The sequence below is a fragment of the Babylonia areolata genome, chromosome 7, assembly GCF_041734735.1.
Source record: "Babylonia areolata isolate BAREFJ2019XMU chromosome 7, ASM4173473v1, whole genome shotgun sequence".
NCBI classification, from domain to species: Eukaryota; Metazoa; Mollusca; class Gastropoda; order Neogastropoda; family Buccinidae; genus Babylonia; species Babylonia areolata.
Window position 1 is genome coordinate 26,886,699 of NC_134882.1, and position 20,256 is coordinate 26,906,954.

The window sequence follows — 20,256 nt, forward strand, 5'->3', positions numbered from 1 at the left end:
TGCTGGCATCGGCAGCGTCCTCCCCGATGCTGGTGTAGGTGTCCTCTGTCCCCCTAGACATACATTTTTTCGTCAGTAACATTTATGACTGATAAATTTCAATAGTTAAACGCTCTTACTTTCAGTTTTTGACAGTTTTAAGGAAAAAAGAGCCAAAAATGACACCTATAATTACCTAACACTTCAACTTTTATTTTACAAAAATAAATATGCGTAGTTTGAAAAAATCTGAAAACTGATTAATCTGTTTTGATTCTTTGGGATTTAAATTCCTAACATTTTCATCTACATTGTAACCTCCCACCATTCTCTTCCATTTTTAGAATCCACAAAAGGTAACACAAAATCCTAGAAATTTGTTTACAAAAGATTCAGGTGATGTTTTAACCAAGTTTCATTTTTAAGTAATTTACAGATATTTAAATGATGTGTTCTTGCTCACTGCGTGCCAGACATTTTAGGTCATCTGCAAAGCCTGTCTTTGTGGTGGTTCTTCCAATGCGGACTGCTGACATGATCTTCAAACGAGTCAGTCAAAGCTATGTTACACTTCCTGAAATCCACATGATTTCTAGTTTAAGTACAGTCTGACTTTGATAGGAATATCTCACATGTCGCCGTCGGTGGCTCCACCTTTCTCGAACTGACTGGCAGTGGTGTCCTGGGTGCTGGCATCAGCAGCATCCTCCCCGGTGCTGGCATTGGCGTCCTCTGTCTGGACATATATTTTTTCATCAGTAACATTTATGACTGATAATTTACTTTCAGTTTTTGACAGTTTCAGGAATATTCTATGAATATCTATCAATTCAACTTTTATTTTACAAAAATTAATGAACATGCATAGTTTGAAAAAATCTGAAAACCGACTGATCTGCTTTGGTACTTTTGGATTCAAATTCTTAACATTTTCATCTCCATTATTATCTCCCACCATTCTATTCCATTTTTTAGAATCCACCAAAGAAACCACAAAATCCTCAAAAAATTTGTTGACAAAAGATTCACATAATGCTTGATCAAAGTTTCATTTTCTAAATTAGTTACAGACACTTGTACGATGAGTTCTTGCTCACTGCTTCCCAAACATTTAAGGTCATCTGCAAAGCCTGTCTTTGCGGCGGTGGTTCTTCTAATGCCCACTGCTGACATGATCTTCAAGTGAATCACTCAAAGCAAGGTTACACTTAATGAAATCCACTCGATTTTTAGTCGAGTAGTCTGATTTTGATAATACCTCACCTGTCAGCGTCGGTGGCTCCCTCTGTCTGGAACCCACTGGCAGCGGTAGCATCCTCCCCAGTGCTGGCGTTGGCACGCTCTGTCCCCCTGGACATATATTTTTTTGTCATTGACACTTATGACAGATATTTATTTTAATAGTAACACAATTTGGCTTTTGACAGTTTTCAAAAAAAAAAAAAAAAAAAAAAAAAAAGAGCCAAAAATGATACCTATAAATTTTTAACAATCCAACTCCTTTTACTTTGCCAAGATAATTATTCACAGTTTGAAAAAATCTAAAAATTGACTGATCTGCTTTGGTGTTTTTTGGATCTAAATTGTTAATTTCATCTGCATTGTTGTCTCCCACCATTCTATTCCACTTTTTACAATCCAAGGTGTCACAAATTCCTGAATACATGTATTTGTTTACAAAAGATTTAGATTGTTTTATCCCAGTTTCATTTTCTTAAAAAGTTACAGGCATCTATATAATGAGTTCCTGCTCACTGCCTGCCACACATTTACTGTCATCTGCAAAGCCTAAGCCTAATATGATTTCTATTCAGTGAATATATTTTGCCCTGGCCAAGTCCTTCCAAGCGTACAAATACCAGTAGGGTTGTTTCATGGGCTACCATGCCAGGTTTGTGCACTGGCACTACCTGCAACTTACATATTTTCATTCCGAGTTTGTACATATACAAAGAAAGCCAGTATTTCCCGTACTTGTATGATTTTATGTTGTGTAATATGTGTTTATGATCTGAAAGTGTTTTTTTTTAAATATCATGTGTATCCATATTTACTCTACCAATATCAAATAATTGTACTGTCACATCAAAGCCAAGGATGTGAGAAAAAAACATGCCAAATACCTTTGAGATATCTCAATAACTGAATGAGCAGTGAACTGTTCAGTGAACATACCAAGGAAAGCAGTATTTTGCCCTGGCACGCAGTAATACCAGTAGGGTTGTTTCATGGGTTACCATGCCAAGTTTGTGTACTGGCACTAACACCGAGCGATGTATTTTCATTCTCAGTAAATGTACAAGAAAACCCATTTTTCCAATACGTTTGATGTTTTATGGTCAGGAATGTGTGAGTGTATGTTCCGAAAGTGTGTTGTTTTTAAAATATACATTACCAAGGATAACACAAAAACTGGAAACATCGCAACATAATGCTGTCACTTCATTGCCAAGGGTATGAGGGAAAAAAAAAACATGCCAAAAATCTTTGAGATACCCCTATAAATGAATGAACAGTGAAAACTTTGGTGAACCTACCCAAAAAAGCTAAAATTAGGCCTGGCACACAGCAATCCAAAAAGGAAATTTTCTATCTGGCAGAAATGTCAGACCCCTGCCAGAGTCTGCACTAGTTGGGTCACGGTTAAGTATGTGTAATTAAAAGGGTTATATACTGTGGCAGTGAAGGGGTTAAGTACAGTCTGATTTTGATAGGAGTGCCTTACTGTCTTGTCTGTCTTTACATCTAGTCAAGGCACAAGACCCGATTTTAACAGCAGTCCCTCACCCTAAAGTAGTGGGGGCCCCATGTTCCTGGATCCCGCAGGCGGTGTCCTGCTCAGCCCCGGTGTTTCTCAAGTCGTGGCGCTGTCCTCAGTGGGCTGCCTGAAAACTAGGAAACTCAGGGCATTCGCGCCACACTTATTTGTTCTTCACAATCCCAAGTGCCATGGCAGAATCAGGACATTTCCTTCTGATTCAGCGTTTTAAGAATGTAAGTATGCATGTTTCATTTTTTAAATGAATTACAGACACTTGTATCATGAGTTCTTGTTGGCTACCTGCCAGAAATTTAATGTCATCTGCAGAGCCTACGTTTGTGCTAGTTCTTCCCATGCTGACTGATATAATCTTCAAGTGAGTCAAAGCTATGTTACACTTCCGGAAATCAACATCATTTCTGGTTTAAAGTATAGTCTCATTCAGATAGTAATGCCTCACCTGTCGGCATCATAAGTTCTATCTGGCAGCGGTGGTGCTCGTGTCGATGACCTCTGTCCCTCTGGACATATTTTTTCATCAGCAACATTTATGACATATTTCAATAGTTAAACCCACTTAATTTTATTTTTGACAGTGTCAAGGAAAAACCTGCCAAAACTGATAACTATCAATATTACTTAATTTAATGCCTTTTATTTTGCCAAGATAAATATCCATTGGTTGAAAAAATCTTGCATAAAAATTTACATTTTCATCTATATTGTAATCTCCCACCATTCAATTCCATTTATACAATTCACAAAAGCCAACACAAAATCCTCAAAATTTGTTGACAAAAGATTCAGATAATGCTTTATCCAAGTTTCATTTTCTAAATTAGTTACACTTGTACAATGAGTTCTTGCTCACTGCTTGCCAGACATTTAAGGTCATCTGCCTGTCTTTGCGGTGGTTCTTCTAATGCTGACTGCTGACATTATCTTCAGGAGAATCAGTCTCTTATTTTACACTTCCTGAAATCCGGAAGATTTTCAGTCTAAGTACTGTCTGATTTTGAATATCTCACCTGTCAGTGTCAGTGGCTCCATCTGTCTGGAACCCACTGGAAGCAGCGTCCTGGGTGCTGGCATCACCAGCATCCACCCCGGTGCTGGTGTAGGTGTCCTGTCTCCCTGGACATATATTTTTTTGCCAGTAACATTTATAACTGAATTTTAATAGTTAAATACAATCACTTTCAGCTTCTGACGGTTTCAAGGAAAAAGAGCCAAAAATGATACCTATAAATACTTATAATTCAACTCCTTTTATTTTGCACAGATAAATATGTGTAGGTTCAAAAAATCTGAAAACTGATTCATCTACTTTTGATACTTTTGGATTTTAATTCTTAACATTTTCATCTACATTGTAATCTCCCACCAGGGTTAGGCTTAGGTTGTTAGTAAGGGTTAGAGGGTTAGAGTTAAGCTCAACATCATGCTCAATTCAGTGTGCACATCCACTCAAGGCAACCATCCTCAGGGAGGGACAGAGATGGACGGACACACACACACACACATACACGGACAGACAGACAAGACAGAATGGAGAGATAAGTGGGTGGGGGGGTGGGGGTTGACTGCTTTTTCAGAGGCCTCATGAAGTCCCTTGTTCGCGTCCTTGATCCCTAATAACATGACCACAGATACATTTAAGACAGTCAATCAAAGTATTTAAACATGAATAGTGTCAGGGCTTTCTGGGATCTTGGGAAAGGGAGAGGGGTGTTTTATTCAAGCAAAAATATATCAAGTCAAGTCAATGGTTGGGTTTACAAAACAATAGTTTTGCTAAAACATTATTGGTACATAGTGCTGCATATTGGATCATTTTGACAACTAGTGCATCATTTTTATAAATTTCAAGAAACAGTTGTCATGTATCATTGCATATGTTAGCTTTCATTATTGACATTTTCTAATATATTTCTTTGTTTTGTCTAGACATCGTTCACTTTTGATATTTATCCCACAGAGGTTGCAAGCATCACTAAATTGTAAATGTCTCCATCACATCAGTAGCATTCCATGGGGAAATGGTCACCTTCTGCTTCAGCGTTTTAAGTAAGTATGTATGCATGTTGTGTAACTGTGTCTAAAAAGAAAAAATGTAACAAAGAGTATCTAAATGTAAAATGCATAAAAAAAATTTGAATGAGTGAGGGGGCGGGGGGGGGGGGGGGGGGGGGGCATAAAGAAATTTCAAAAGTTTTATAATGCCTGAACATTTTCTTTTTCATCTTTTAATCCCTTTTGGGGCATGGAGGATATTGAATAACGCGGTTGATATTTTTCAACAAAATTAAATATAAAAGCAAATGAAAACATTCATTTAAAGGGGGGGGGGGGGACAGAAATATAAATGATCATTAAAATTCTTATCTTGTAACTTTTCATTTTGGAAAAAAAATGGAACACTTTCAGGCACTCTTTTCACACCTTTCAACAAACTGCAAAAATGAAAAGCTGACTTAAGATTAAAATTTTGCATAATGTCAACCACAATTTTTCCACCAACACTTTTGGGCAAGACTTCCACCCTGCCCTTCCTGTTACTGCATCCGCCCTCCACACCATCCCCACTAAGGTGTGTGGGGAGGGAAGCGGTTGGGGAGGGGGGGTGGAGAGAGTGCAGGTGTGGATTTTTATGTGTGCTTGGGTCGTGCATAATATGTGGGCATGCATGTTGTCTTACTTTTTTTTCTGTTTTTTTTTTTTTTTAATGTTTCAACAACGTATCAGTCGAGATCTTTGATCAATGATTTACGTTTCATGTATGTCTTTGAGTTCAGTTTTATTTTTCTGTCTTTCTCAGTTCTACACCACTATCAATAATCTGATGATTTGAACACCCTTTAAAACTTTTTAAATATCACAATGAAGAATTTAAAAAAAGCTGATCTAAAATGTATACAAAAACTTGACAGTTGGAATGATGGAGGAGGGGTGAACAAAGAAATCTGCCATTCAATGCTTGAACTTAAGTTACTGACCACATTTTGCGGTAACCAGATTTTTCTGTTTTCTATGATAAAATGACCAGTCAAAAATGATAAACTGAAAACAAAATGAGAGACGACTTCAAATATCAATAATGAAATTTTTGTTTTGTTTGTTTTTAGCCAATTTGGCTAGGAATGGGAACCACCATCCCTGCTATCAAAACCTGTCACTATAATGTAAACTATTCTCGTCTTTCTTTTTTGGACATGATTTCCATCCTGCCCCCTCTCCTCCCCTGCCACCAACACCCCCACCATTCCTGCTGCTGGAAACATATTGGAAATATACTTCCTTTTTGTCCCCACCCCCTGCCCTCTTTACTCAATTGGTTAAAGGCTGGAGAGGTCTGGGGTGAATATCTTTCCAACATTGTTCCTTCTTCAATGAGCAATATTCCCATTCCGATGTTTTCAACACGCTTGCTATCATTCTGGGATCAATCCCTACCTTCTGATTTAAAAAATATAAATAAATGGGTGTGCGAAGAAGCCAAAACGGGGTGGGAGAGGTGTGGTGGTAATGTTTTCCCATTTTAGTTTATAGAACTTTAAATGAGAACTTCAAATACTCCTTCCTGTGGACACCCAGTGAAGGTAAACTGGCGATTTATCCATGACTACCTTTGCGTCAGATAAAAACAGGTAAGAGGCTCTCTTGCAGCAGGACTGGGATGGTGAATGAGTTCATTTACAAAGTTATTAACAAAACTAAACATTTCATTTAAACACAGCTAAGTACTTACCAGGCCGGACAACCAAGGCTGTGTGGTTTCTCTCCTCCAGACCGCTGGCGACTGAGCCTGACAAAATGGCGCTTTTGACTGCGGTGACACGAACTCACATCGTTTCACCCCACGGGCGAGATGAGCTTGCGGGGAAAAAAAAAAAAAAAAAAAAAAAAAAAATCGTGAACAGTTGTAAACCGCTCACACCAGCACTTGGCGACCCCCACCCTACCCCCTCCATTCCGCACTCTCTCTTTTGCACCCCTATCTCTCCCGTCCACCTGTCATCTCTGTGTGAGCGTGTCTGTGTATGTTATATAAATACGTATTATGTGTCAGTGTGTGTGTGTGTGTGTGTGTGTGTGAGCGCGCGCGCGAGCGCTTGTGTGTGTGTGTACCTTCTTCGACATGCATATTCATTTGCACGGGGTTGTTTTTCTCCTTTCACCATCCCCCTCCTCCGTGTAGGTATATTTGTGTACAAAATGTAGTGAATGTAGATTGGTTAGGACAGATGGGAAATAAAAGCAAGGCTGAAATCCTTATCATTGGCTCTCTCTCTCTCTCTCTCTCTCTCTCTGGCATGGTGCTGTGTTTTCACTTGATGCTTTTGAATTGTTTATTCTTTTGTTAGCAGACGATATCATTTTGATTTCAGAAACAGTTACAGGCCTACAAACACAATTAAATAGTTTACAGCGTGCAACAACATCTCTTCAACTAAAGGTAAATATGTCTAAAAGTAACATAATAGTATTTCGGAAAGGTGGATATTTAAGTGTGAGAGAACGATGGTTTTATGATGGTGTTGCAATGCCTATTGTTAATGTGTATAGATATTTAGGAATTCTCTTCTCAACCCGTTTAAGTTTTCAGTTGTTGCTGCTTGCAAGGAACTTGCAAGTAAAGCAAAAAATGCTTTGATATGTGTAATGAAAAGATCATGTATGTTAAACAATAATTCATTTAATTTATTCTTTAAGCTTTTTGACTGCCAAAATACAACCAATAGCGCAATATGGATCTGAGCTATGGGGGCTAGATAATGCTGTTTTTCATTGTGAATCAGTTCATTTGTTGGCTTTAAAGAAATTTTTAGGAGTAGATATGGCGAACGCCAAATGACTTTGTTTATGGTGAAACAAACCGATATCCTATATATATAAACTCTGTTTTGAATTGTATTCGCTACTGGATCAAACTTGTTCACATGGAAGATAGCAGGATACCGTCTAAGGCTTATAAAATGTTGTACTGATGATTTAGATATCAAGGGAAAGAAAAACTGGGTAACTAAGGTTCGTCTTTGTTTGTTTGAATATGGATTTGGTTTTGTGTGGATGGAACAGGGTGTTGGAAGTGTTAATGGTTTTATATTTGTTTTCCGCCAAAAGCTAATTGATTGTAGATGGCAGACTTGGAATAATCATATTCATACCTGCGAGAGATTTGATATGTACAGAACTTTCTGTAGTGTGCATGATTTAAAACCTTATCTACTGCAAGATATGGACAGACACTTGAAATTTATAACAACGAAATTTAGATTAGGAATATCAGAACTGACAGTGCATCGCTCAAGATACAAAACTTCTAGTACGAATGATTTAGTCTGCCCTCTATGTAACGAATCTGAAGAAAACGAATTGCATTTTGTTCTTTGTTGCCCAGTGCTAGAAAATATTCGTGAAATGTTTATAAAAGCAAAATATTGTTTAAATTAAGTCTGTTAATGTCGTCAAGCAACAGTAAGGACGTTCGTGATTTTTCCTTGTTTTTGTATAAGGCTTTCAAACTTAGAGAAAATTAATAGTCACTTCGTGAAATGAATATAATTATGTTTTGTTATAATTGCTTGTTTGCTTATGTTGTCTTATTGAGTTGTATAATGTACATATTAACCCCTTCACTTGGGGCTGAGGCCTATATGTGAATAAACCATTCCGTTTCCGTTTTCGTTTCTCTCTCTCTCTTCGGCGTGAACCACCGCTCTGTTTTGATTATCCCAAGCACCACAAAACCACATTGCTGCCTCTCTCTCTGATCTATCTTTCTCTCTCTCTCTGTCCCAGGTGGCGAGATTTGGGGTGGGAGGGGGTCCCAGGTGGCGAGATTTGGTGGGAAGGGGGGTGGGGGGGTCCCAGGTGGCGAGATTTGGTGGGAGGGGGGAGAGGGGGGGTCCCAGGTGGCGAGATTTGGAGTGGGAGGAAGCGGGAGGATCGGTGGGGGAAACTTGATACCCGCTGTTCGATGTGTGGCCTCACAACGGTAACCATAACACACAGAACAAAATCAGTGACAAACCCCGTAACAATGCTAACTGTGCTAACGTAACTGTGTTCGAAGTTGCCAAGGAATGGACAGTGGAAGTGTGCATCGAGAAAGAGAGGGAGAGAGAGAACCGCCATTCTCAACCACACCATCGTGGGAATTGAGAAAACCCAACTTTGTTATAGACTACACAAATCTCGAAAAATAAATCGACTAATATATTAAAGAGCTCTGCATGCTCTCATGATGTTGGAAAATAAATATAGAAATGGTAATAATATCAAAAAATGTATACAGGTGATTCGGTTCTTGATAATGGCAAAACGGGAGCAGCTTTTGGAAATCCGGAATCGAACCATGAGAAAATGTACCACTTGTAATTGTACAAACAATTTACAGTCTTTACTGCTGACCTCGTGGCCATACTCATGACTTTGATTCACATTCTAGATTTTCATAAAAATGATTACGGTCAAATTTCTCTGTGTGTAGATTCAAAATCAGCGCTGCACGCGCTTAGATCTGCAAAAAAAAAAAAAAATACACAAGAGAGGCAAGGCCTTCAAGACACTTGTGATACACTTAAAAAAATAATCTAATCGTTAAAATGTGTTCTGTATTTGTTATTATAAAGCTTCGGGTTAAAAAAGAAAAAAGAAAAAAAAAAGAAGTCATAATCAGGTGAGAAGAAACTGTCTTCCCATTACACTATCGTGGCTCCTTAACTAACGTTCTAAAATTTAATATTTGAACATACTTTTTTAAAGGGCGATAAATCAATTGCGGTATTCGCGCTACATTGAGAACGCTGTTTAAATCATATTATTCTGCTGTATCTTGGGCATTCAAAAAATCTTTAAGGGCAATAAAAAAAAAAATTCTTTTTAAGTCCGCGGTAAAGGAGACGTTGCTATCCTGGAATCACACTGCAACATTTAGCCGTTTTCTCTAGATCTAGATAGATGTACACTGAAGTTTAGTTACACCCGCCGGGCATGTAGTGCGACACAGTCAATTCAATTTCTCTTTTATGTTCATTCTAGTTTTATACTTTTAAAGTTGACATGAAAATTTAGTATTTTGTTAAACTAATAACATGTAGAACCAAGTACAAGTACTTCTAAACGTCGTAAGAAGTGAAAAAGACTTCATTTTGAGAAAAGTCAAGACTGGAAATTTTTTCGTTTCATCGTAATCAGTTCAAGGGTATTAACTCACATGGTTTACAATTTTTAACTGTGAATTCCGACTGATTCTGTGGATATTTTTATGGCAGTTTGGGGCATAATCCAGTAAGTGATGCGTTCACAAATCTTTCTCTGGATAAATATTTAACGGTCTCCTTCCCCAACTTTCCATCACATGTAATCATGTATTGTCGATTGAATATAGGATTGAATATAGGATTGAACGGGCAGGTCAACAACTTGAAACAAAATGGCGTCATTCGCGTTCGCGAAGAATATGAGCACGCGCTTTGAATGTGTATAAATATGTGTACGCAATTGATTTTTGCCCATGACCTTCAGGGCTCAGCCAATATATCTGTAAAGTCCACTCGTCGTATTGATTTTAGTATTTTCCGAAAAAGACCACTTGGGCGAATGAACTGGCATAGTCAAAGCCCTGTACACACAAGCTTTTTATGTTTTGAGTATAATTTCAAAATGTCATGTTTAAGATGAGAAAGATCAGTTTAAAGCAAATTAAGTCCCATAGCATTAATTGCAGATTAATTTCCCATTTTTTACTATCTGCACCAAAACGTTTGTAAAATAAATAAAATTTCCATGCTTAGCAAAAGAAGTTCCTGTTTGAACAAAAAATGATAATAATGACTGCTCTTGTTGTTGTGTCAGAATATCAGATCAAAGTGCCAAGTTTAGAGAATACAAAAAATATAAATATAACTGTAAATGCAGTTTGCATATAATTTGGCTTCTTTTAAAAAAAATTTTTTGTTCCCATCCCAGAGGTGCAATATTGTTTTAAACAAGATGACTGGAAAGAACTGAATTTGTCCTATTTCTATGTCTAATTTGGTGTCAACTGACAAAGTATTTGCAGAGAAAATGTCAATGTTAAAGTTTACCACGGACACACAGACACACACACACACACACACACACACACGCACACACATGGACAACTGAACACCGGGTTAAAACATAGACTCACTATATTTACACAAGTGAGTAAAAAAACAAAACAAAAAAAACCGAAAAAGAAATAGATACATAATGCATTGTGACTTCTGCAAGTGATAATATGGATGTGAGGCCACGCCCCCTCAGTCGCCACCCCCCTCCTCTTCACCCCTGTCACACAGTCACTTTATCCAGTTCTCACCAGACCGCATTGGCTGAGTGCCAAGAAAATAGCTCACACTGCTAAAAATTCGGTGACTTCTGTCGTCTGCTAGAGCTGAACAGCCGGCATCACTCACTGATTGTCGAATCTTGGCCACTCTCTTGATTGTTCCCTTATTTTTTTTCAAATCGTCCTATAAATGTTCACCACTGTCTTCTCCTTCGAATTTATGCTTCAGTTCTTTCTGAGCATCAGCTAAAGATAGTAATCTTGGTTGATTTAGTTCGTCACGATCGCATGTCTTGAGCACACAGTCAGTCGGACATTTTGTTGAGCGAGCGAGGAGAGGAGCCAGGCAAGACTGCGGCCAGTAACCCAACCAAAACGTTCAAATAAAGGACTGTCTTATGACGCAGATGGTATTTCTAGCTATGAATAGAATCTAGACAGATTCCCCAAGCGAAAGCTACCAGCATTTTTGTCAACGAACTGAATGCAAAGCAGGGAAAAGTCAGAATATTTTGATGACGACTTATCTCGTCATTGTGGCAGCGAAGCGTACATGCTTTCCATGACGAGTTATCTCGTCATATAGGCAGCCTAGGGGTTACGAGAATCTGTCATGTCTCCTGCATGAAGATCAGATGGTCTTTTCATGAAAATTCCAAAGCAATCAATTATTTACTGCTACTTGTTACCCAGAGGATTCCACAAATTGATGCCACATACATTATTGTGACTGATCACCATCGACGAGTGTCATACGCAGATAAATGTTTTAGCTTTTTTTGCAATTATGGACAAACCAAATTGAACAGTTTCCGGTGGTAACTTCCGAGAGATAGAACTTCCGGTTTCCCCACGTTTTGTGCTGAATGAAACTAATTTATAGACCTGTGGGAAAATCTGAGACTGCAGATAGCTAACAAGCATCATGTTCAAGAAGTAAGTAACAGTGTGTCTTCCTATTGTTTTAAATGTGAGGCACCATCTTTCATTGATTTATTCACTCTGTGCACGCCTCAAAACGACAGCCGTCTGGAACTTAGGAAGCTAAACAATCTAAAAATGGTCGCCCTATGTTAGTATGTATGACCCGTCACCCATGCTGTCAGATCTGGGCCATTGAACTGATGTTGGTGGTAATAACATAGAATAGAAGGCGAAGGGAAAGGGAGATATTTGAATAATGTGTACATGATGTGTCAGAACAGCTGAAATGTGATCTGATGGTCTCCTGGATTAGCGGCTGACCCAGACATGTTACATGCATGTTTGATTTATAATTTGTTTCAGATTTGTTGCCAAGGAGATGGTGACTAACGTCAATAACGCCAAATCCTCTGTGCAAAAAGGAATCCGGAGCCAGGTGTTGGATCAGTTTCCCCATGTTGAGGATTACATTGACCAAATCCTGCCAAAAAAAGAAGCCCTCAAACTTGTCAAATGGTGAGACTAAATTAGTATTTTTAATCTTGTGTTTTTTGTTGTTGTTGTTTTGTTTTTGTTTTTTTAATGAACAATAAGTTTTGTTTATGAGTGTTGAACTTTAATCAATATTAAGGTAAGTGTTCTTTCTTATTTCTCCTCTCTTTGCCCAGTAATATGGAACAGCCCTTCTCATTCCATCACTTGATTAGTTGATATGTTCCCTTGTTTGTTGGACCCCCCAAAATGGAGTATGGCTGCATGCATGGCAGGGTAAGAACAGTGATACATGTAAAAGCCCACTTGTTTCCATACGAGTGAACATGGGAGTCGCAGCCTGTGAACAAAGAAGAAGAAGTTCCCCTGTTCAGGGAAATCAGTTCCTCATAGCAGACCTTTTACATTCTGTCTACCATCATAGTGAGTGACTAAAGTGCTTCTTGATCTTTTGCTAATTGTTTGTTTGTACACATGGAGTGTTTTATTTGATTCTTGAATGAATCATATCCATCATTACATGTGTGTGTATTTCCTGTTTGTGGAGTGTATGTATAACTTTTATTGTCAACACCACAAGCTTTCTGTCTAGGAGGTGTCAGTGAAATTTGGAATCAGTGTATCACATGATCATACTGTGTGTCAGTTCAGATTCTGTTGTTAGGTTGTGAAATTTTGCAAATGATGGGACAAACTTATTGTTTTTATGAATATGTAAACTGTTTAGTTATATGAATATGTAAACTATTTAGTATATGAAATGTAAATTTTACTATATCCATAGATATTGCCAAACTATCTACAGTTATACTTATAGCTCATGCTCTGTAATACAAACAGTTTTTTAATTAAAAAGAAAAATTATTAATGTAGTAATATGAAATCTCTACTAAGAATTTTTCGACACATTGTAATTAATAGATTCTTTGCAGCTTAGTTTAAGTGAAACAATGTTCACACAGCTACAGATATAAGCATAAAGAAGTACTGATGTTAATGAGTACTTTTTTTCTTTCTTTTTTTTATTTTTTATTTTTAATATTTTGATTTAGTAGTAAATATAATACATAATTATATTTGTTATTCAGTGTCTTCAATAGAGAGTATGACTGTCTCCTCCTCACCTCTGCATGTAAAGATGGTGCATTGCAAGTTACTTATGCTCCCACTTGCCTCAGCCATGCATGTTGTGTACTAACGCCTGAGGACCAATCTTTGTCATGTTTAGTGATGGGCACAATAGCCGAGTGATTAAAGTGTTGGACTGTCAATCTGAGGGTTCAGGGTTCGAATCACGGTGACGGCGCCTGGTGGGTAAAGGGTGGAGATTTTTACGATCTCCCAGGTCAACATATGTGCAGACCTGCTAGTGCCTGAACCCCCTTCGTGTGTATATGCAAGCAGAAGATCAAATACGCATGTTAAAGATCATGTAATCCATGTCAGCGTTCGGTGGGTTATGGAAACAAGAATATACCCAGCATGCACACCCCCAAAAACGGAATATGGCTGCCTACATGGCGGGGTAAAAACGGTCATACACGTAAAAGCCCACTCGTGTGCATACAAGTGAATGCAGAAGAAGAAGAAGTCATGTTTAGTCACATGCAAATAAATTTATGTCAGTGCAGATGTCATTAGTTGATGATATAGTACGGTTTGATATTTGATGGAAGTATACATCTCATTCCCTTATTCTCTTCTGTTGTATTGTTTTTAAAGATCTGCAGGAAAAATCAGTAATCTTCAGTATAATATACAGGTTACTTTTCAGTGTGTCACGTGACCGTTCTGTCATTTGATTGAGTCACACAGCATCACTGAGGTGCTCTAGGTGTACAGCTAAGTTCACTTCAGGTGTCACTATCAGTGTATAATTGAATGTGAACAGAATAACCCAATTAGCAGCTTCTGCTGCATTCATGGGCTGCATCTTCCACAATCACTAAACTTACAGTATCATGAGTATGAGTGGGCTCTTTACATATAATGGTATATTTGACTGTTTTACCTTGCCATGTAGACAGACACACTCTATTTTGGGGTGTGTGCATGCTGGGTCTGTTCTTGTTCCTATAAGAACCTTAAGAATGCCAACCTGGATTACGGGAACTTTAATCTGCACATCTGTTGATCCAGAAGATTGGAAAAATCTGCATCCTAAGCACTGCAATCAAAAATCAAACCCAGGACCCTCATATTGAAGGTCTAATGCTTTAACCACTCAGCTGTTGTGCTTGTCTGATAAGCAGCAGTTATGGAATACATCCATTGTAATGTTCTTTACCTCCGATAATTTTTATCCTATTTTCTTCACTTACTCTGGTTTCTCTAAATGTAATTTTCACAATGCCTCACTTCTCCTCCCATGTAATGAGGTATTTCCTCCAGTCTGAGCAGTTCTGTTGGCAGTTTGGCAGTTCACTCAGTATCACTAGCATACAGCAGCCTCAAACACAAAGTTTTAAAAAGAAAAAATAAAGAAAGAAATTTTCCAGTCTTGACAATGTTGATGCATTTAACTTTGAATGTTTATTTCAGCCAAGAGCACATTGAAATTCTGGCATCTCAGAGTGGAGAGCTGCTTTTCTTCAGACAGCGGGATGGACCGCTGTACCCCACCCTCAGACTACTACATAAATGTAAGTTTGAACCATGTCTATTTTGGGTTTCCTTTTTCATGCTTGGCAACATAACCTCTGGTTGTTTAGAGCTTGGAAGTGTGACATTGCTTCAAATCACAACTACGGCATTTGTGGCAGCAGTGGATATATGAAGAATGTTCTTTCACAAAAATTGGCAAGTTTCCATATCAGGTATCACAGATTCAAGAAGGTTGAGTTCAACAGGGGTTATGAAAGTGGGTGTAGGGGTAGAGGGGGGAGGGGAAGTACATGAGTTTGTGGGTTACAGATGGGTGGAGGACTATAATTTGTGTATGTGAGATTGTATTTTTACTGTACATACTTTCTTACTGATAACTTACTCAGAGATTGTATTTTAATGTACATACTTTCTTACTGGTAAATTACTCAGAGATTGTATTACAGTATTTTAATGTACATACTTTTTTTTTTTACTAGTAAATTACTCAGAGATTGTATTTTAATGTAATACTTTCTTACTGGCAAATTACTCAGAGATTGTATTTTAATGTGCATACTTTCTTACTGGTAACTTTTTCAGCTGTAGTTAGTTTACTTTTTTTCCCTTCTTTTTTGGGGGTTGGGGGGGTATCGTTTGCACATGTTGAACAGTGGATTTCTGTACCTGGGTATAGACAGTAGACCAGTCTTTAGTCTTGAGAGCAGATGATGTAAGGTGTGAAGAGTTCCATTAATGATGCCTCGATGTCAATGCCTCCACATTGACTTCCTTTGGAGTTGCAAACATGGCTGAGGCAGCAATCGATCTTTCAATTTCAAGACTTCTTGTTTATCATTTTCATGGTATCCTCATAACATGTTGAATCTTTTGTCTTGTTAATAGATTAAAAAAAAATAGGTGTGCCTTATAATCCAAAGCACCTTGTAGTCAGTAAAGTATGGTACACAAGGTTTATACAGAAGTCATGAAAGTCTGCAAAAGTCTTGGAAAAATGACAGAACCATTTGCAGGCTGGTAAAGTCTTGGGGGAAAATATGATTTTTTGCCCTTAAGTGTCTGGACAAGTCTTGGAATTTTAATAAAATCCTTGACCAATACCATTCAGCAAAGAGCTTCATGTGTTTATCAAAAAACAAAAAGTGATGAAAATTGAACATTGATTTTGGGAGATTAGCCAAACTGTTGTCAGTGGTGTTGCAGACAATTTTTGTTTTCATTCAGTTTGGCTGTGTTTGGTAGGGAAAACTTTCAGTCTGGTCTGGAAAAAGTATGGAATTGTGTTACATCACATTTGTTGGGACCTTGGCTTCTATGTGCTGTTTGTTTGTCTTTTCCAGTCCCCTTCATGTTGCCACACATGCGTGTGGACAAGGGGGCCATAGGGTTTGTGCTGAGCGGGGCCAACATCATGTGTCCAGGACTCACCTCACCAATGGCCCGCATGACCAAAGTGGACAAAGACACCATTGTTGTATCCTTTGTTGGACCACTTAGACAGGGCCATCATTGCTCTGCATGCATCATAAATCAGATTCGTAGATTGAAAGAAAGTTAATCTCTTTGATGTGTGGAGGATTGAAAGTTAATCTCTTTGATGTTTGGAGGATGCAATAACAATAGATGCAGTAATAATACATATGGATTGAATCATGACTAAGTGTGTGTGTGTGTGTGAGGAGGGTGAGGTGGGAAAAGTGACTGTTTTCAGTGATGTTACACTTTTTTCAAATATAATTTTTACCCTGTTGTATTTAAAAAACAAATTTTTCCTGCACCTTATTCATACCACATCTATTATTGTTAAATGAGCTTAGAGTCGCATGGTTATGCTACATAAATGTATGTATATTATATTGATTAAAGTAGAGCCCTGTGTGTTGGGTTGTTTCCATAACTGTATATCAGGCAGTGATGGCGGAAGGCAAAGACACGGCGCTGGCTGTGGGCATCACCAAACTGTCCACCGAAGACATGTAAGTGGGCTGTTAGCACTATGTAAGCTGATAGTACACTGACAGATGATGTGGAGTGGTTGCCTGGTGATGATGCGCCCAAACATGAAGCAAGTGTTCACGGGTTCATTTCCTATTATATGGACAACGGTTTTTACCCATCTCCCCTCTTCCATTAGCCCTTGTGCGGTGGTCTGGGTGCCAGTCTTTCGGATGACACAATAACCAGAGTTATCCATGGGCAGCATGCATTTTGTGCAAGTAAAAGAACCCATGGCAAGAAAAAGTATTGCCCTTGGCAGAAATCTGTTGTAAAATCCATCTTGATAGTGAAACACACTTCCACAGTGATAACCAAATAGTTTCTTGAACACATTTATTTTGTCAAAGTGTACTGAACATTATGACCATATGTACAAATGTTAGTATTTGTGTGAATAAAATGTAATGGAGAAGTCAGTGTATTCACTTTATGCTTACTTGAGAATGTCCATCTCTATGGAAGAAGCAGTTTAATGAGTGTATGAAAGAACTGGATGATGATGATGTGTGTGATTTTGTGTTAATGAGTATATGAAAGAACTGGATGATGATGTTGAAGTGTGGTGTTGTGTTCATGAGTGTATGAAAGAATTGGATGTTGATGTGTTGATGAGTGTTTGAAAGAATTGGACAATGATGAAATGATGTGTTCAGTGAGTGTATGAAAGAACTGGATGATGATGATGTGTTAAGTTGTGTATGAAAGAACTGGATGATGATGATGTGTTAATGAGTGTATGAAAGAACTGGATGATGATGATGTGTTAATGAGTGTATGAAAGAACTGGATGATGATGATGTGTTAATGAGTGTATGAAAGAACTGGATGATGATGATGATGATGATGATGTGTTAATGAGTGTATGAAAGAACTGCATGATGATGATGTTTTGTGTTGCGTTCAACAGCATCAGCAAGAACAAAGGTGTGGGCGTGGACAACATCCATTTTTTGAACGACGGTCTATGGCAGATGAAGGCAGTGAAATAGTAGTGTGGACTGTTAGCGCCTGTGTGTGTCGGTGTGTGACATGTCTGGCACTGTGCTGACCCCCCACTCCTGTGACTGTGTGCTGTCCTGTCTTTCCGTGTCTTGGTGCCAGTTGTGTATGTGGTCTCTTGGTCCTCCCCTCTTTGATCTGTCAGAGAGTGTTCACAGCGCACTTGTGTGGTTATCATGTGGACAATCTGTTCAGTAAACTTGTACTGTTGGTGATGTCAGCTTGTGTAGCTTTTAATTTATCATTTATTTTATAGGGCTATTGTGTCCTGTTGCGCAACAGTATAGCATTTAACTGGCTGCTTGTTTCATGTGAAAGCATTTTAGCAGACACACATGTCCACAGGCAGGTCTCCGTAGGCCTGTTCACCAACACAAATGCAGACATATGTACTTATGCTTACACACACATATCTACAAATCGTATGAGTGCTTGTTGATATGTATATACACCAAGACATACAGCCCCTTGCTGAAACTCACAGAGACAACAGTGCACGCACACACAAACATGCGCACACATTCCCTTCTGCTACCACATCCCCTTTCTCTTTCTCACAATAGTCTGTTACATTAAAAGAATATATTATCTTTTGTAAATTCATAATGCTTTAAGTTTTCCATGTACCAAATCGAAAAATCAGTATATTCTTAGAGAAAAAAAATCATTGACTGCTGTGTTGGTAATTTATGGAGATGAAATGGTTGTTGGTCACCCTGCTGTGTGCGCCATTTTGTGTGTGTGAATGTGCGTGTGTGTGTGTGTGTGTGTGTGTATACGCTTGAGGGCTGGTAAGCTGCATATTTTAGGTTATGTGATATGAAGTTCAATTATAAATTTAAGTTTCTGTCATTGACAGAATGTAGCGACAAACAATTGTAAGTATGAAGATAAACGTCAGTTATATGTCTGTTGGTTAATGAAAGAACTGTTTTGATCTGCTGCAGTACTTACTGATGGCAAGAAAGCTATGGATAAGTTCCACATTATTAACACAGCCAAGCCTCATGGTATGCACTTTGTGCGTTGTCTGACAGTGTGACAAATTAAAAAGATCTTTGTGAAAAAAATCATTGTGTGACATGTTGTTGTTTCTAATTGCTGCCACTCATCAGATTGTCTTCATGTTAATTTTCTTTAAAAGTTGAAGAAAGTCATTTCCCTGTTTTATTCTGTCTGTCTTTTTGTCCATCAGTATCTCTTCCTCAGCCCTTCTCTCTCTTGTCTGTATGTTTCTTTACTCTCTTTGTGACTCTCTGTCTCTCCCATCTTTCTGTGTCTCTTACCTCTCTCTGTGTCTCTCTATCTCTCCCCTTTGCCTGAGTCTTTCAGTATGTCCCCTCTGTCTGAGTCTTTCAGTCTGTCCCCTCTGTCTGAGTCTTTCAGTCTGTCCCCTCTGCCTGAGTCTTTCAGTCTCTCCCCTTTCTGTGTGTATCTTTGTCTATCCCCTCTGTCTGAGTCTTTCAGTATGTCCCCTCTGTCTGAGTCTTTCAGTCTGTCCCCTCTGTCTGAGTCTTTCAGTCTCTCCCCTCTGCCTGAGTCTTTCAGTCTCTCCCCTTTCTGTGTGTATCTTTGTCTATCCCCTATGTCTGAGTCTTTCAGTCTGTCCCCTCTGTCTGAGTCTTTCAGTCTGTCCCCTCTGTCTGAGTCTTTCAGTCTGTCCCCTCTGTCTGAGTCTTTCAGTCTGTCCCCTCTGTCTGAGTCTTTCAGTCTCTCCCCTCTGCCTGAGTCTTTCAGTCTCTCCCCTTTCTGTGTGTATCTTTGTCTATCCCCTATGTCTGAGTCTCTAGTCTGTCCCCTCTGCCTGTCTTTCAGTCTGTTCCCTCTGTCTGAGTCTCTCAATCTGTTCCCTCTGTCTCTCTCAATCTGTCCCCTCTTTGTTTCTCAATCTCTCCCCTCTGCCTGAGTCTCTCAGTCTCTCCCCTGTGAGTCTTTCAGTCTGTCCCCTCTGAGTCTCTCAAGTCTGTCCCCTCTGTCTGAGTCTTTCAGTCTCTCACCTCTGTCTGAGTCTTTCAGTCTCTCCCCTCTGTCTGAGTCTCTCAGTCTCTCCCCTCTGCCCTCTGTCTGAGTCTTTCAGTCTCTCCCCTCTGTCTGAGTCTCTCAGTCTCTCCCCTCTGCCCTCTGTCTGAGTCTTTCAGTCTCTCCCCTCTGTCTATGTCTCTCCCCTCTCTCTGTGTCT

The 20,256-nt window shown here is 38.8% G+C and overlaps 1 protein-coding gene and 1 long non-coding RNA gene across 2 annotated transcripts in view; one reads left to right on the forward strand and one right to left on the reverse strand.

Annotated features, from left to right (window-relative positions):
* LOC143284217 (uncharacterized) overlaps positions 1 to 1,300 on the reverse strand; it is a 4,171-nt gene extending 2,871 nt beyond the window's left edge. Inside the window, exons 1-3 of the long non-coding RNA XR_013055507.1 lie at positions 1,243 to 1,300; positions 612 to 715; positions 1 to 53 (exon numbers count right to left, since the gene is read on the reverse strand). The exon at positions 1 to 53 is cut by the window's left edge and continues 55 nt beyond it. This is a non-coding gene — a long non-coding RNA (uncharacterized LOC143284217). The remainder of the gene's footprint in view (positions 54 to 611; positions 716 to 1,242) is intronic.
* A 10,538-nt stretch (positions 1,301 to 11,838) lies between these two features.
* Positions 11,839 to 19,147, forward strand: LOC143284218 (malignant T-cell-amplified sequence 1-like). The gene is made up of 6 exons (XM_076590883.1): positions 11,839 to 11,996; positions 12,348 to 12,500; positions 15,018 to 15,118; positions 16,421 to 16,554; positions 16,989 to 17,056; positions 17,986 to 19,147. The coding sequence occupies exons 1-6, from the start codon at positions 11,986 to 11,988 to the stop codon at positions 18,065 to 18,067; spliced, it is 549 nt and encodes a 182-aa protein (XP_076446998.1). The 5' UTR covers positions 11,839 to 11,985; the 3' UTR covers positions 18,068 to 19,147.
* Positions 19,148 to 20,256: the final 1,109 nt, after the last annotated feature.

What these genes read in the sequence shown, in the direction of transcription:
- LOC143284218 (XM_076590883.1), top strand. An exon ending in CCTCAGACTACTACATAAAT is followed by an intron (nt 15,119 to 16,420) that starts GTAAGTTTGAAC and finishes TGTCTTTTCCAG; the next exon opens with TCCCCTTCATGTTGCCACAC. An exon ending in AAACTGTCCACCGAAGACAT is followed by an intron (nt 17,057 to 17,985) that starts GTAAGTGGGCTG and finishes TGCGTTCAACAG; the next exon opens with CATCAGCAAGAACAAAGGTG.